Raw genomic sequence first — 15,720 nt, 5'->3', positions numbered from 1 at the left:
GATATTGTGTAGACAACATGTACGTAATGGTAGTAATGTGACACCTGAACACAGAGAACTCAATACTTGGTACACAATACACAGTGACGGTAACATTTCATGGATTCACAAAATGGCAAATTACTAAACCTAACAACAAAAGCAATGATATACAGCTAGAAAACAGAGAAAAATCGACCTTTTTAATAATTCAAGCCCCAGTGCATGATGGGAACACCAGTAGGTTTGTCTTAATTTTATAATGTTGATTTTTATGTTTTAATTTCTACAAGCTTGAATTGAGTACTAATATAGAATTTACTTTGTTTTTGAAAACTTTTTCATGTTGAAATTACAGTTGTTGTTTTCTGTAGTATTTACTTCACCACAGAATCAAGATTTTTTTCGTTTAACATTTTTTATCTAATATTTCAATTAATGAAAACAATTTTTTATGGTTTTAGTCAAAAACACTGGTTGATGCTGCTGTCTTCTGTACAAATTACAATTATAGTAAAAACAAAAGAAAAACATAAGTCTGTCAATATAACTTGTGCACTATTTTCCATACGATTAGCTCTTGTTCTTGTCCATGCTTCCATACAATCACTATATATGTGAGAACCCAGAAGTTTGCATGCAGTGAAAAGTTTCTATCTAAACATAACATATAACATTTAAAAAAAAAATGATGTAAAATGCAGTGTTAATTTTGACAGCAAATTTTGATTTAGTTTTAGTCATAGTCTTTTGACTTTTCCGACTGTCACTTGAACTGACATTTTGACATCATTTGTTTTTTACATAAAAAATACACAAAAGAGAGCTCAATTCACTTTTTTGTTTGTTTTTTAAAAACATCTATATAGTTTTTATAACTTTGTATTTCTGTTTTAGTCAGTAGGCCATATCAGGTTAAGCTAAAACTTCAATAAGTTTACATTTATTTATTTTCAAGTAATGAAGATTTTTAAAATGGTTTTAGTGAACTATTATAACCCTGATACTTTATTGAATATGTGTCAAATACTGGTCTTTCCTCCTGACTATGAATTGAATGGGAATTAAATTCAATACAGGTTATTGTGTAACCAAAAATATATAATATATATAATATATAATGCGTGACTTTTAATTATAAACAAGCTCGAAATACACATTGACTCTTATTTTGAAATGTCTGCGCCTCTGTTGCAGTTGCAGCTGCTCATTCAAGTTCAGACGAGGGAGATAAAACATGCATTGTTACAACCGTCTAAAACATATTACTATATAAACATCGTAAAGATTGTCATTATTCATCAGCATTAGCTCATAAACAATGGCCTGGCATTAATGTGCGCTATTCATTGATTGTGAACCGCTCTGGAGCGCTGGATTGGGGATGCGTGAGCCTGTAGAACAGCGGTTAGATCAGCACATTACAACTCAAATGTGCGCATCTTTTACACAGGACATCAGTTCTGACTGGATCTCTTTCCTAATCGTCCCGCCCTAACATTTTCGTCTCGTTTTTATTTGTTGACAAAAATGACAGTAGGTTTACGTCATAGTTTTTGTCATCCAACACTAGTTTTTTATTTAGTTATCGTCTCGTTTTCGTCAGTGAAAAAAGGTCGCTGACGGAAATTATGATGAAAATTCGAAACGAAATGAACACTGGGTCAGTGCCCAGCTAATAGCTTTAAAAACATTAAACGTGCACTTTTTTGATTTTCCAGGCCAATTTAATAGTGGTCATACAGTTGGTGGTAACTGTTTGTTTTACGATGCATTTGTGGAAATACAATTGTCGATTTTTTTTTATTGCAAGTAAATGTGTAAAACAAGCTTTCTTCTCATTTCAGCAAGTTTGCATGCTGGTATTATATCGACTCTTTGCATGCATCGTTATCAGCCATTGAAAAACTCATATCGATCACATGAAAGCTTCACCTTTAACACGTCAAGCGATGGAATTATTGCAGCTTTGCTGTCGTTATAACAGTCACATGATATGTTTTTTTCAATCTTAAACACGCCGTACAGTAGTGTCGCAACTGTTTACTGAGAAAACAGAGCGAGCTGCAGCGAGACATTGTCTTTGTTTGTTTTAAACATTTGCTGGGTGCCGCCCGACCGCAGACGCCAAAACATCGCTCACCTCGCTCTGCCTGAACTGTCAGATTAATTAAAAAAGATGTGAATCTGGCACATGGCGATATGTGTTAGAGTTCAGCTGTGATGTAAATCACACATGCACATGCCCACTCTTGCGTGATTGCATGAAAGCTCTGGTTTTAGGTCTTATTTCACCCCTTCCTTTCCATCTTTGCTCCTGACAGCAGCTGCTCACGTCCAGCGTCTGACAGATGGAGGAGCCCTGAGGGAGAAGTTTAGAGGAAGACCACATCTTTGTGTTTCTATTTTGTCAGACGCGACCTTAGTCTTAGTCTGTGGATCAGGCATCATGAGATATTTATTCTGGTACCGCAGTAGTTTTCTCAAACGGTAACCAAATACGATCCGATGATCCTCCCAGATAGCAGCGAGAGGACAAATACAGACTTAACTTAAATATAAGCACAGTCTTGTCTTGACGCGCTTCCAATGGGAAGTTGGAGTCGTATCACAATCCAAAGTCGGAGATCTCAATGTAAACTCAAACATTGGTTGCACTTTATTTTACAGTACGTGCACTTACAGAAAGTACTGAGTAATATAAGGTAAATCCATGGGTTTGGTTTCAGGGTTAGTACCTAGTTATTACCCACTTATTGTAATTACTTTATACTACGGGGCTGTTGAATGCTTGATTCTGATTGGTTGACGAACATTCTAAGGTGTGCAATTATTTTCAAGGAAACGCACAGCTAAAGTAGTTCCAGCAGGCATTACAGTTCCATATCACTCCGCCAAATGAAAGGACCTTGCAGCCGACAACAGCAAAAGAACCAAAACCCACAATGACACTGACCAAGCAAATACATAAAGTAAACATTAGGATAAAAATGACAAAATATCTCCATGTTTTTTGCCATAAAATTAAATTTTACTATGTCCGGACAGTACATACTCTCTCTTTCTCCCGCTCAAACGCACACACACACATACAGTAAAGACACACACTCGCACAGAAACGTGTTGTCAGCGCTGCTCTGACGAGTTTGTTACATTTATGACATTTCTCACTAGCGAGGTAATAACAGCGCTGTTCTTGAAGCAGATAAACTTACGCTGCATTCACACAGGGCGTCGGCCTCAACACTGCTCTTTTACTTTGAATGGGTGACGTCATGCTTTGCCGAACATAATTGTGGGTTCTGTTGCGTCTCGTCTAGGGGTGCTCCAATCGATCGGCAACCGATCTCGATCGGTCGATAATCGCTTTGGGATGATTGATCGGCGGTCTCCAAAAAGGCCGATCTCATGAAACGATCGCATGCTGACGACACATAAAACCCGCACCTGCCGTGAGAGCTAGGGCATGATACGCAGCGACACCGTCTCATTCTCTTTCCAGCGCGGGTAAAATAATTATAATGCTGAAGGTGAGGTACAATTCATATTTCTATATTAAATAACTTACGCAGTCATTTGAAAACGTTCTGTGGGACGTAACTTAAGTTCACAAACAGCGCGCGTGAATCACCGCGTGCGCGCGCTCTCTCTCTCTCTCCCTTTCAAAATGCTCAAATGGCTTCAAATCAGCGCATCGCATGTGCTCTAAAATCGAGCTGCACAGTTGACACAGGATTTGCCACTTTGCACAATCGAGGCAGTGTCGCATCGTCACTAAAGTTTATCATTTGCATTCGCGCGCACGGTCTGGAGAGACACACACACACACAGGCCATCTCACAAAAAGCTTGCGAGTACAAATTGCGCTGAAATGGTCAGATAAACACAAATGTATGTACTAAGTGACCGTCTTGACGAGTATGCACGTAAACCCCGTCGTGACTCGCAAGTGAACGTTTGTGCAACTGCATGTAACCGTATCCGTGTTCGCTCTTAAAGTGACAGCTGTTGAATAAACTGCTGCTGTCTCTGAGTTTCTCTTTGTTTTGTGTTGTTTGATGAACCTTTATGACCCTCACTGCTCTTGACTAACTTTTGCCACCTTAAGTGTAAGGATTAATCTAATTTAATTTATTCAGGGAAGACCAATATTAATTTACATTTGATTTCTTATTAAATGTCTTTAGTATTTCTTACCTCAATACTAATGTTAGACCTACCTGAAAAATTGTTTTTAAAAACAAAAATGCACTGCATGATCAAATATTTAGGTGAGATAATTATATACATTTATTATATACATTTATTTGGGAAAGATGGCCTACAGTAGCCTTAAGTTATCTCATTTTCTAAAATAAACACTTGGTGGTTCTTCAAGATCTTGACTCAGTTAATTTAGAGTTAGTTTCATTTCTACAAATGGTGTAAACTCTGCAAGATTGTAGATAAAAGATTGCCATTCCCCTGCCATTCTGTGATCGGCAGTGATCGGCAATCGGCAGATCATGATCTTGGTGATCGGTAATCGGTGATCGGCCCCAAAAATGCTGATCGGAGCATCTCTAGTCTCGTCAACGTTGCTCGCGGCAGAAGTTGAAAAGTTTTCAACTTTAAGCGCCAACGCTGATGTCAACCAATCAGATTGCCTATGCAAATACCCAAGCGCAGGCGCTAGCCAATTGCGTTCATGCAACACCGGAAAAGTAACATGATTGGCTGTTGTCACTATGACGGTCGCGTTGTTGACGCCAGCGCCCCGTATGAATGCAGAATTACAGTTTCACTATTAGTAGAGATGCTGCTGCCGAACATTGAGAGCATGGGCGTCAGAAGCAAAAAAATTTGGGTGGGTCCCACTCTTGCCTTGTTTGCTAAACGTCTGGTTGGACAAGACAAGATTAAGGAAATCACCTTATCTTTGAGAGTGGAAATAGTGTAGGGGTAAGACGCATGGCATCAAGTTTTGATGCAAATCGGCCCACGGTTCGAATCCGCCTTTTGCCGAACTCACTCTACTCCCTTTTCTCATCACATATCAGATCGGAAAGGCATTTGTTTTCACGCAAAAAAATGAAGAAATTATTAGAAGTGGAAATAAAGCGTGTAACGTGTTTAATAATAAGTGTTTATCGGTTAGGGGTAGGTAAACAGACATGTGCTGAATTAGAGACGATAAAAGTGAGTGGGTCCAATATCATTGATCGTAAAAAGTGGGTGGGTCTTCATACAATAGTTCCGACGCCCATGATTGAGAGACACAAAGACTCACGGAAAAGGTAATTCACACATGCTCTCTCACTGCATTAATAGCTGTTACAACCTCTAAAATGACGGTTTGGAATTAGCGACGGAGGCTTGGGATGAGATGCGTAAGAATTGAGTCCTACACACAAGCTTTTTAAGGAAAAAAACCTAATATATGTATTGAAAAACCATCTGAACAATGTTTTGAGGTGTGGTAACCGTAGTATAAGCGGAATAATTGACTCCAGGACGTTGAATTATTTTAAAATAATGCATAAAAAAGATTATTGTGACCGCATTACCACCTCAGGTGTGCATAGTTTTTCTAATAATTCAGTGGCCCATTGTCAATTATTTCTTACATTATAAGTACATGGGGAAGAGGACTGTAAAATAAAGTGCTACCCAAACATTTCTCATCAAATGAGCTGAGCTGCAATCCATATTCATTGTTATTCTTCTAAGATCTGAGATAAAGACTACACTAAACTAAACTGAGCTGAATAATGCCACTATTGAGAATTGAACTCGTTTTGTAATTGATGAACTTTACAGTTTTTGAGTGTTGTTGAACTGAATAACGACCATTGAATTCGTCTCATATTTGATGAAGTTTGCATCATTGATGGTTACTCTCCCGTGAAGCTTCTTTGAAACAATGTGTTTTGTATAAAGCACTGTATAAATAAAGGTGACTCGACTTGACACAGTTGAAACGTACTGTAAAAAAAAATCCTCTGGGTTAGCAAAAAAAAAAGGTCAACAAACATGTCAACCAAGGTTATTGGCGGTGTTTCACCCGCATCTTCTCTCATTTGTATTCATGCAAACTACCCACATGCATTTACAGCACCTCGGCATTACCAGCTCAGAACAGGGACAGTTGCATTTCTTACATTTCAGGTCCGAGAACAGCCAGCGTTTTCCCCCGTCCTGAACTGCTGCCACGTCGTGCTGCCTGCGGTTTGCTATGCCACATTATGCCAGGTTCAAAAAGCAGGTTAGGCATTGTTCTGTTCCAGGAACACAGTCCTACCGAGCCGGTTTATACAAACAAGCGTTTCACTGTTGTCTGTATCTCAGAATTCTAATTATGTGTGTTTTTGGAAACCGCAGGTGCCTCGTCATTGAGAAATACTCACCTTGTTGTTGTTTTTTTCATGCGTAAGGCACGATTAGACATGAATTGCGCTTTGTGCATTTTTGTGTTCTGGGTACTTCTTTATTTTTACTTTCGAGATGCGTGCTGTTGGACCGAAGCCCAATGTGATTTTTCGGTCACGTATTCCTAACAAACAGGTCTGTCATTTTTCAGGAGAGCTGACAGCTGAACGTGTGCAGGCGGAAGTACAACGACAGACAGCGACAGGTCTGCATGAACGTTCGGATTTAATAAACTTCCTGTAGTGCATTCATGCGGACTCAGATATGAAATGTTTAACATGTTTCTTTTGTTCACATGCAGGAGCCACTCGACCTACACATCGATTTTAGGCCATGTGAGTGATACTGCCTCTAGTTTTACCCACTGCTATTCTAGTAAAGACACTGGGCTTCACTTAATCCAAAAACTGCAAAAATCATCATTCTCAAAATGCATTTACTTTAGAAGCAAAACCCCATTGGCATTTTTTTTTCATGAGAAGAACACATTTCTGTAAAAATTCATTGCAAAACATCTACATGTGGAGAATTTTGTTGGTGAATTTTAGGTCAGCAATGTAGACAGGCGTACATTAAACCCTGGTCTTAAACAGAACAATTAGAGATGAGAATCGAGAATTGTAGGGAGTTTAACCTTCTTAATCTACTTAATGATTCCGGTTCCACAATGAGGGAAAAATAACTAATGAGTTTTGATTCGTTTGTCCAATTCATTAAAAACAACCGGCTCATAAGAGCCATTCATCCTGAATTGGATTCCTTAATGATTATGTTCATACAATTATAACTCAGGAGTTTGAAACTAATTCATACTTATGATTCATTCAAAATAATCTGCTCATAAGAGTCAATTACCCTTGAATTGGATTTCCACTTAATGATTCAGAATCTTTAATGATTCCATTGATGATTTGTTTAGTACTTTTGAAGAATTGCTAACCAAATTTTGAGATGGATTTGAACAACCGGTGTAGTCCAATTCATAAACAGTTGACTCTTGTGAAGCGGTTCTTTTTGATTAATTGATCATGAATCAGCCTCAGATTGGCTCATATGATTCATTTGTTTGCAAAAGAGTCATGTGTTCACCGATTGGATCCCATTAATGATTCTTTTAGTACTTTTTAAGAATTGAAAACTAATGAGTTTGAGACCATTTCATATGTCTGATTCATTTAAAATAACCTGCTCACACGAGTCATTTGCTCATGAATTGGATTCCACTTAATGATTCAGATTCTTTAATGATTCCATTGATGATTTGTTTAGTACTTTTGAAGAATTACTTACAAAATTTTTAGACAGATTTGAACAGACAGCACGATCAGTGTAGTCGATTCATAAACAAATGACTCTTGTGAAGCGGTTCTTTTTTATTTAATTGATCATGAATCAGCTCATATGATTCATTTGTTTGCATAAGAGTCATGCATTCACAGATTGGATTCCATTAATGATTCAGATTGTGTGTGTGTGTGTGTGTGTGTGTGTGTGTGTGTGTGTGTGTGTGTGTGTGTGTGTGTGTGTGTGTGTGTGTGTGTGTGTGTGTGTGTGTGTGTGTGTGTGTGTGTGTGTGTGTGTGTGTGTGTGTGTGTGTGTGTGTGTGTGTGTGTGTGTGTGTGTGTGTGTGTGTGTGTGTGTGTGTGTCATTGAGAACCTATTCATTGTAAAGATTCGGTTTCTCTAACTACAGCTCTTTGTTTTCACAGACCCACTGTCCTCAGATCAGTCATGGCTGCTTACGGACAGACGCAGTACAGCCCGGCGTTACAGCCGACAGGCCCTTACACACCGTACACACACCACACACAGGGCTACAGCATGACGTCCTACAGTGAGTGCTCAGTGTCATTTCACAACCACCCTAAATAGTGCACATCACAGCCCATTTGACATCTCTTTCTCTCACCTGATCAGATATTAAAACAGAAGATGGTTTGAGTCATTCGCCAGGTCAGAGCAGTCTGCTGGGATACACAGCGAACTTCAGCGGGACGCCGCCCGGTCAGGCGCTGTACAGCTACTCCACACACGGTCAGTGTCACAGACGCTTCTCTGAAAGTGTCACATTTTATCTATATGGTATTTTAGACCTTAGATTGAGCAATAAAGTATCAAAGCATGAGAGGAAATACATGCCCATATTTTTACATGCAGAGAAAATAAGGAAAAGATTGTAAAAAGTTGCATCTTCTGTGGAACGTAACTGACCTCTAGTCCCGCTTGGCATGTTTGTTGGATTGAAACGATCCCTGGTGCGATTGCTCTGTTCATTTGAATAAGTGTGAACGCTGGCATCTGAACCCCGGTCCGCTTCCAAACCAACTGAAATTTTGAAAAGTTTGACTGAAATATGAACGCAACACGGACCAAAGACATGCAACCAAACCAAAAACAGGACATGATGCGACCCTAAGCAGGACAGAATGCTCACGCAAACCTGTTTTTTCTCATCATAGCCGTGATGTTGCCCATCACAGTTCGGTACAGGCGTCAGAACTGCAGCAAATCTTTGTGTGTGTGTGTGTGTGACGGAGGATTCCTGCGTTTGTTTTGATTCCTTTACACATTTTATAAGCTGTTTACGAGTTCTCGACTGGTCAGAATACCATCATATGTAGGTTACACACAAACAATGAGCGCATAAATATTCTTGAATTACTGATTTATTTTTGCTCTATTTTTGTTGTTATAATTTACATGACTGTTCAAAAGAAAACTATTAAAATACACTAACGTTCAAAAGTTTGGGGTTGGTAAAAAATCTTCAATGTCTTTGAAAGAACAGCTGTTTTCTATATGAATATATAGTTAAATGTAATTTATTCCTGTGATCAAAGCTGAATTTATCATTACTCCAGTCTTCAGTGTCACATGATCCTTCAGAAATCATTCTAATATGATGATTTGTTGCTCAAGGAAAACATTTGTGATTATTATCAATGTTTAAAATAGTTGTGCTGCTACATATTTCTATAGAAACTGTGATACATTTCTGCATGGCAAGTTCAAGCAAGTCTTTTTAGTGTCACTTTTAAGTGCCCTTAGTGTCCATTCTTTAAAAAAAATTACGATTGAATCATAGTCTGTCATTAGATGTAAGAGATAATTAACAGACGGCATGTCAATATCGTAGAAAATAACCCAGACATCGGGACAATGACAGAAGAAAAGAGTGTGAGACTAAATAGGAAAGAAGTTGCTTGCCGAACAGTCAGCAATATATATTATTAAAAGCATTATAAACATGCTTGGCCGGAATTATTAACAACCAGAATATTATAATATTTTCTGCTGTCTATAAACAAATACAAGTTTTTGAACGTCTATGTTTGATGGATAAATCCCCACAAACACACACACAGATTTTTCAGGTGCCGTCTACAGTCGACCCCCCCCAACACACACACACACACACACCTGTTCCCCATTATCCGCGGTCTGGGCTCTGGCGTCAGCCGTCTCTCTCGTTCTCTCAGGAGGTCAGAACCTTTCTCCGTTCTCTTCCACAACACGCTGGCCATTGGAGGAGTGTGTTTGTGTGGGAGTGAGCGTCAGACGGGATCTGAGCGGCCGATGGCAGTCAGTCACCCTTCTTCTGCCCGCAGTCCTGATTTTGCCACCGCAGTGTGAAATTGACCGTTCTCGGTCAAGGTCAAAGGTGAAGTGGCACTAGGCACGTTTTCATGTTTAAAGGAATAGAATCATTTACTAGTCATCATCATTTACTCACAAACCGGCATGACGTTTGTTCTTCTAAGGAACACAAAAGGAGATGCTTTGAAGAAAGCGGAGGTGTTTTTTTCAAGCATATGATGTATATAACATCCTACAAGGACAAAAAAGCAACATAAATGTACTATATAAAGTTTGGTAACACTTTATTTTGATAGTCCACTTTACACATTCTACTAACTATAGGTAACTCTACAACTACATGTCAACTAGCAGTCATTAGAGGATTAGTAGACTGTTTAATGTCTACTGTTATACCAACAGAGTTTTTTCTACTCACTATAAGTAACTTTACAAGTACAGTACAAGTAACCCAAACCCTAACCTAATAGTTTACTATAAGGAAAGTTACTTATAGTTAGTAGAATGTGTAAAGTGGAGCGTTGAAATTAAGTGTAACCTAAAGTTTTTTAAAAACCATATGATAGCTCTTACTATTAAAACTATTAAAAGCATTTTTGTTAATTGAAATAAAGCTGAGATGAAATATAAATATTAGATACAAAAACTTAAACTTAACAAAAATTTGAAATGTTGCCTTTGCAACTAAAGTTAATGTGAAAGCACTAAAATTACTAACCGGAAATAATAAAAATGACCTAAAACTGAAAAAATTTAATTGTAATAAAAAATATATATATAAAAAAGGCAAAATTACTAAAATATTAAACAAAATTAAATTAAATTAAATATACAAAAATGTATAAAAACTAATTCAAAATATGATATAAATAATACTAAAGCAACAGAATCAGACTGAATTTAAATCATTATTTGCTTCTCTTCCGCTAAGGTCGGCACATGCAAAAATGTTGGTTTCATGAACCGCATCAATGTCTTGCCAAATGTGTAAATGATATTTAAAACTTACAGTGGCGGGGAAGATTTTCAGTGAATATCTACTCAAATATCAGTCTTTTCCTCACTAAAAGTCATAGTCTGACTTCAGAAGACCTGAAATATAGAGCACATGTATAGTGAACTGGTTTTATGATGCTTTTAGTCCATTTGGTGCTTGAAAGCAGTTGGTCACAATATGCTCTCGTTGTATAGAAAACAAATATCTTTTATTTGTGTTCCACGATAGTCATATTAGTTGAATTGAATTGCTACCGTTCAAAAGTTTGGGATACATTTTTTTTATTGAAAGATTTTGATATTTTATTCAGCAAGGGCACATTAAATTGATCAAAAGTGACAGTAAAGACATTTATAGGGTTACAAAAGATTCTATTTCAAATAAATAGCAATATGCAAGCTTTCTATTCATCAATAATTTAAACAACGTTACAGTTTTTACTGTTTTTTGATCAAATAAATGCAGCCTTGGTGAGAATAAGTGAGTGTGTGCATCCTTGAAGGAATGACTGCAAATAGACATTGAGACAAAGTCATAATGCACAATGACATCTACTTCCTGTCTGTCTAATTAGCATAATCAATGAGTTATTAGTGCTAGAGCAGATATCATATAATCTATTAGGTATTATAGTGATTTACTGTAATTCATAAGCACCCCGAGACATCATTTCCTGTAAAATTGTCTGCTCGTGAAATGGATGGATTTCTAATGGGTCTGGGAAAACGCGGTTACTACGTCTCGCGCTACATCTCGCCGGTCTCGTTTGATTTATAGGCGAATTCCAACAGGAGACCTGCTGTAGCACGAAATAAATAACCCTTCTCTGGGTGCCAGAGGTCCTCGCGTTTCACCGCTGTGGAGAAAATCAGAAACACGGCCGCCGCGTCCGCCCTCGTCTCTCTCCCTCCCCCTTTGAAGACTTTTTGGTTTGCTTCCTTCGAGATTTCGTGCTGTTTTGACAGAGTCATTTATCTAGGGCAGGTTTCAGAAAGAGAACCAGCCGGGATATGAAGGGGAAGAGACAGACTAAAGGGAACTAGACGGGTCTGGAGAAAGACGTCCCGGCCCTGAAAGTCCGATAGCGGATTTGCTCTCGGCTCCACGCTGCCCTTTCTCACCTGAACTGTTTGCATAGTCATAAATCAAGCAAACTTTCTCTGAGCGCTTTAAACGTGTCTATATTTCAGCAGCCGCTGCCTGTCGTGTTTCCTGCGCCGTGTTTGTGTTGGATGGCGAGCTCTGGAGCGTCAGGGCCAGTCTTTACCACAGCCGGCTCGAAGTACGCTCTTAAACCAGCTTTGTGCTTCTTTTCCAGGCGGCAGCATTTCTTCTGGAATTTTCCAGGGTGCAAACAGCATCACAGGCTCAACGCCGTTCAGTCCTGCGCAGCAGGTGGGTCAAATTAGGAAAACCTTCACTGATGTACTACAACCACCCCTGGAGATATACTGTTCTACCCTTCGCCAAAAAAAAGTCACATGGCTACAATATATCATAGTTATAAAATCATCATGGTTTTTTTTGTACGTAACAGTTTCATTTAAGCCATCGCTGCAAAAAAAAGTTTTTTGTCTTGTACAAATATCTATCTGAAAATGTCCTGATCATTTACTCACCCCATCTCATCCAAGATGTTCATGTCTTTCTTTCTTCAGTTGAAGATAAATTACGTTTTTGAGGAAAACATTCCAGGATTTTTCTCCCCATCATAGACTTCAATGGCAACCAATGGTTGAAGGTCCCAATCAATGCAGTTTCAAAGGAAGGGCTTCAGAGGCTCTGCACGATCCCAGACGAGGAATAGGGTCTTATCTAGACAAACCATCGGTCATTTTTTTTTTTTTAAAAGGATATACTTTTTAACCTTAATTGCTCATCTTGCGCTGCTCTGCGACGGCCACGGATTGCACAATCACGTCTGAAAGGTCACACTAGACGTTGGCGGAAGAACCGCCCAGTGTATACAAGCGCTCGTGTGAAGACTTATACAAACATCCTTTAGCAAAAAAAGGTCAAACAACGATGTTGGACGATTTTGAAGTTGAAGATGGAGTGTTTTTTGGTAAAGGGTGTTTGTATTAGTCCTCGCACGATCTCTTGGGAAGGTACTTCCGCCTATGTCTAGTGTGACCTTTCAGACGTGATTACGCAGAGCAAGTCGCAGAGCAAGATGAGCAATTAAGGTTAAAAAGTATATCCTTTTTTTTTTTTTAATGAACGATGGTTTGTCTCGATCAGACCCTATTCCTCGTCTGGGATCGTGCAGAGACTCTGAAGCCCTTCCTTTGAAACTGCATTGATTTGGACCTTCAACCGGTTCCCATTGAAGTCCATTATGTGGAGAAAAATCCTGGAATGTTTTCCTAAAAAAAAACATAACTTCTTTTCGACTAAAGAAAGAAAGACATGAACATCTTGGATGAGATGAGGTGAACAAAATATCTGCCAGTTGAGTCAGAAAAAGAATCTTGAGTTTATTTTTCTGACCCCATTGGCAGATATTAATTCTTGTTTACTCACTTAATTTGAATTTTGGCTTCTCAAGTCAATGTATCTTGATTGTTTAGATATTTTTCTAAAGACAGACATTTTAATAACGCTTTACATTAAATAGTAAGGTAACATATATTATATATAGTAGCAGTCAGAAGTTTGGAAACATTACTGTTTGTATATCTTCGGCTCATCAAGGCTGCATTTATTTGATCAAAAATAAAGAAAAAAACAGTAATATTGTGAAACATTATTATAATTTAAAATAATCATTTTCTAGTTTAATTATACTTTAAAATGTAATCCGTTCCTGTGATCAAAGCTGAATTCCCAGCATCTTTACTCCAGTCTTCAGTGTCACATGATCCTTCAGAAATGAAAACAATGAAAAATACTTTATTAATCATGCTTAACTGTTCATTTCAACATTAGTTCAAATTATTTAACAGACCTGAGCTGACATGAACTATCAATGAACAGTTGTATTTTTATTAATTAACATTAACAAATGGTAACATACTGTAACAAATGTATTGCTTATTGTTAGTTTATGCATTAACTAATGGGACTTAAGAATTGTAGTGATGGTATATGAATTTGGTAAGTAGACAACCATTAGTCAGGTACTGCCACAATACGGTTTAGATGAACTTAAATTAAAAAATGAGACTAAACATTAAAGTAGTATATATTTGTATGAGATTATTCATTGATGTCATTGTCTCCATCAGGATTTCTCAACATATTCTAGCTACAGCCAAAGTCAATATTCGCCATACTACAACACGCACTACAACAGCCCGTACATCACCAGCAGCAATATCACACCCTCTGCCATTACCACGGCGATACCCTATCAGCACACAGATCATCCCGCGGTATCCACCAATCACAGCCCAGAATCCCACACAGGTGAGCTCTATGGTGAGAAATGATGAAACTTATTAACATACTATATTATATAGGGGATACTTAAGAAAAATATATGAAATATATACATTGCTGCAGTAATATACAGAGTTTTACAAGATGTCTGTCTATATATGTAATTTGAGAATAAAGGTGTCAAATTATGGTGAGAATGATGAGACTGATTAACATACTATATTATATGGGGATTTTAATAAAAATACTATAAAAAAATAGTAAGGGGAAATTTAAAAAAAAAAAAAAAAAAAATATATATATATATATATATATATATATATATATATATATATATATATATATATATATATATATATATATATATATATATATATATATATATATGAAATATGCTTTAATAGGCAGATTTTGTCTCCTTTATGTTTGTAATTTGAGCATAGGGGATATATAGGGAACACTAATGAAAATACTATAAAAACATTGTATGAAATATATATATATAAATAAATATATATATATATAATGTATATATAAAAATTTGACTTTTCAACAAAAAAAAATCAAGATGCTTTAATATCAGAATTTTTGAGTATATATCTCTCTGTAATTTGAATATAAAGCAAATTATGTTTCAATATGTTATTAACATTTGAATAATGTATTTTTTTTTTTTTTTTAGTTTGTATTAGGCATTATTATGTGTGAAGTATTTCAGTATTTAATACAATAGTGCTAACGGATCTTTCAGGACTATTTGCTTTGGTATTCAGATATTTGGTTGTATGTCTCTACGTAAACGACGTGTCATCACATGTATGTGTGTGTGTGTGTGTGTGTGTGTCCAACAGCAGAGTACCACGCTCCCACGAGTCCTCCAACTCCAGGAAAGGAGCAGGAAGGCGCTCCGGCGAGACGCAGCTCGGATGGGAAGCTGAGAGGCAGGAAGCGGGCCAATGACCCCGTCCCCCCTCTGGACTCTGACATTGAGGTACAGATGCTGGCATTCACGGTGTCCCTTACACAACGTCTCTCATTAACGTTCCTGTGCTCCGCACTGCAGGGATAACTTTCACATCCAACTGTCGAGTTGTGCAATGAACTGGCAACAACTTCATTTAAAACAATGCACTTAAAGGGAGATATCACCTAAAGTGAATGTTTTATCATCACTTACTCACCCTTGTGTCGTTCCAAACCTGTATGACTTTCTTCCAGGTGGATGTTTAACAAGCTAAATGTCCTATTTGTCTTTTCATACAATGGACTGATGACAAAAAGTCAATACAAATAATTCTGTTAAATCATAGTCATACATGCTTTGAACAACAGCAGACTGAAGTCAATTTGTTTTCTCT

The 15,720-nt window shown here is 37.6% G+C and overlaps 1 protein-coding gene across 3 annotated transcripts in view; it reads left to right on the top strand.

Annotated features, from left to right (window-relative positions):
• eya2 (EYA transcriptional coactivator and phosphatase 2) overlaps nt 1-15,720 on the top strand; it is a 48,922-nt gene that overhangs the window by 14,921 nt on the left and 18,281 nt on the right. For 2 of the 3 annotated variants that reach the window (XM_079840339.1, XM_079840340.1), the window contains 7 exons: nt 6,539-6,592; nt 6,689-6,722; nt 8,097-8,221; nt 8,305-8,421; nt 12,300-12,376; nt 14,209-14,389; nt 15,214-15,353. In XM_079840339.1, the coding sequence (XP_079696465.1) occupies nt 8,119-8,221; nt 8,305-8,421; nt 12,300-12,376; nt 14,209-14,389; nt 15,214-15,353 (618 nt within the window). In that variant the 5' untranslated portion in view covers nt 6,539-6,592; nt 6,689-6,722; nt 8,097-8,118. Of the gene's footprint in view, nt 1-6,538; nt 6,593-6,688; nt 6,723-8,096; nt 8,222-8,304; nt 8,422-12,299; nt 12,377-14,208; nt 14,402-15,213; nt 15,354-15,720 lie in introns of all 3 variants that reach the window. The other variant, XM_079840338.1, reaches the window with a different exon arrangement.

The sequence above is a fragment of the Gobio gobio genome, assembly GCF_949357685.1.
Source record: "Gobio gobio genome assembly, chromosome: 17".
In the NCBI taxonomy this organism is placed as follows: domain Eukaryota; kingdom Metazoa; phylum Chordata; class Actinopteri; order Cypriniformes; family Gobionidae; genus Gobio; species Gobio gobio.
Note: the sequence above shows the minus strand (reverse complement) of the source record. Positions and strands in the feature narration are given on the sequence as shown.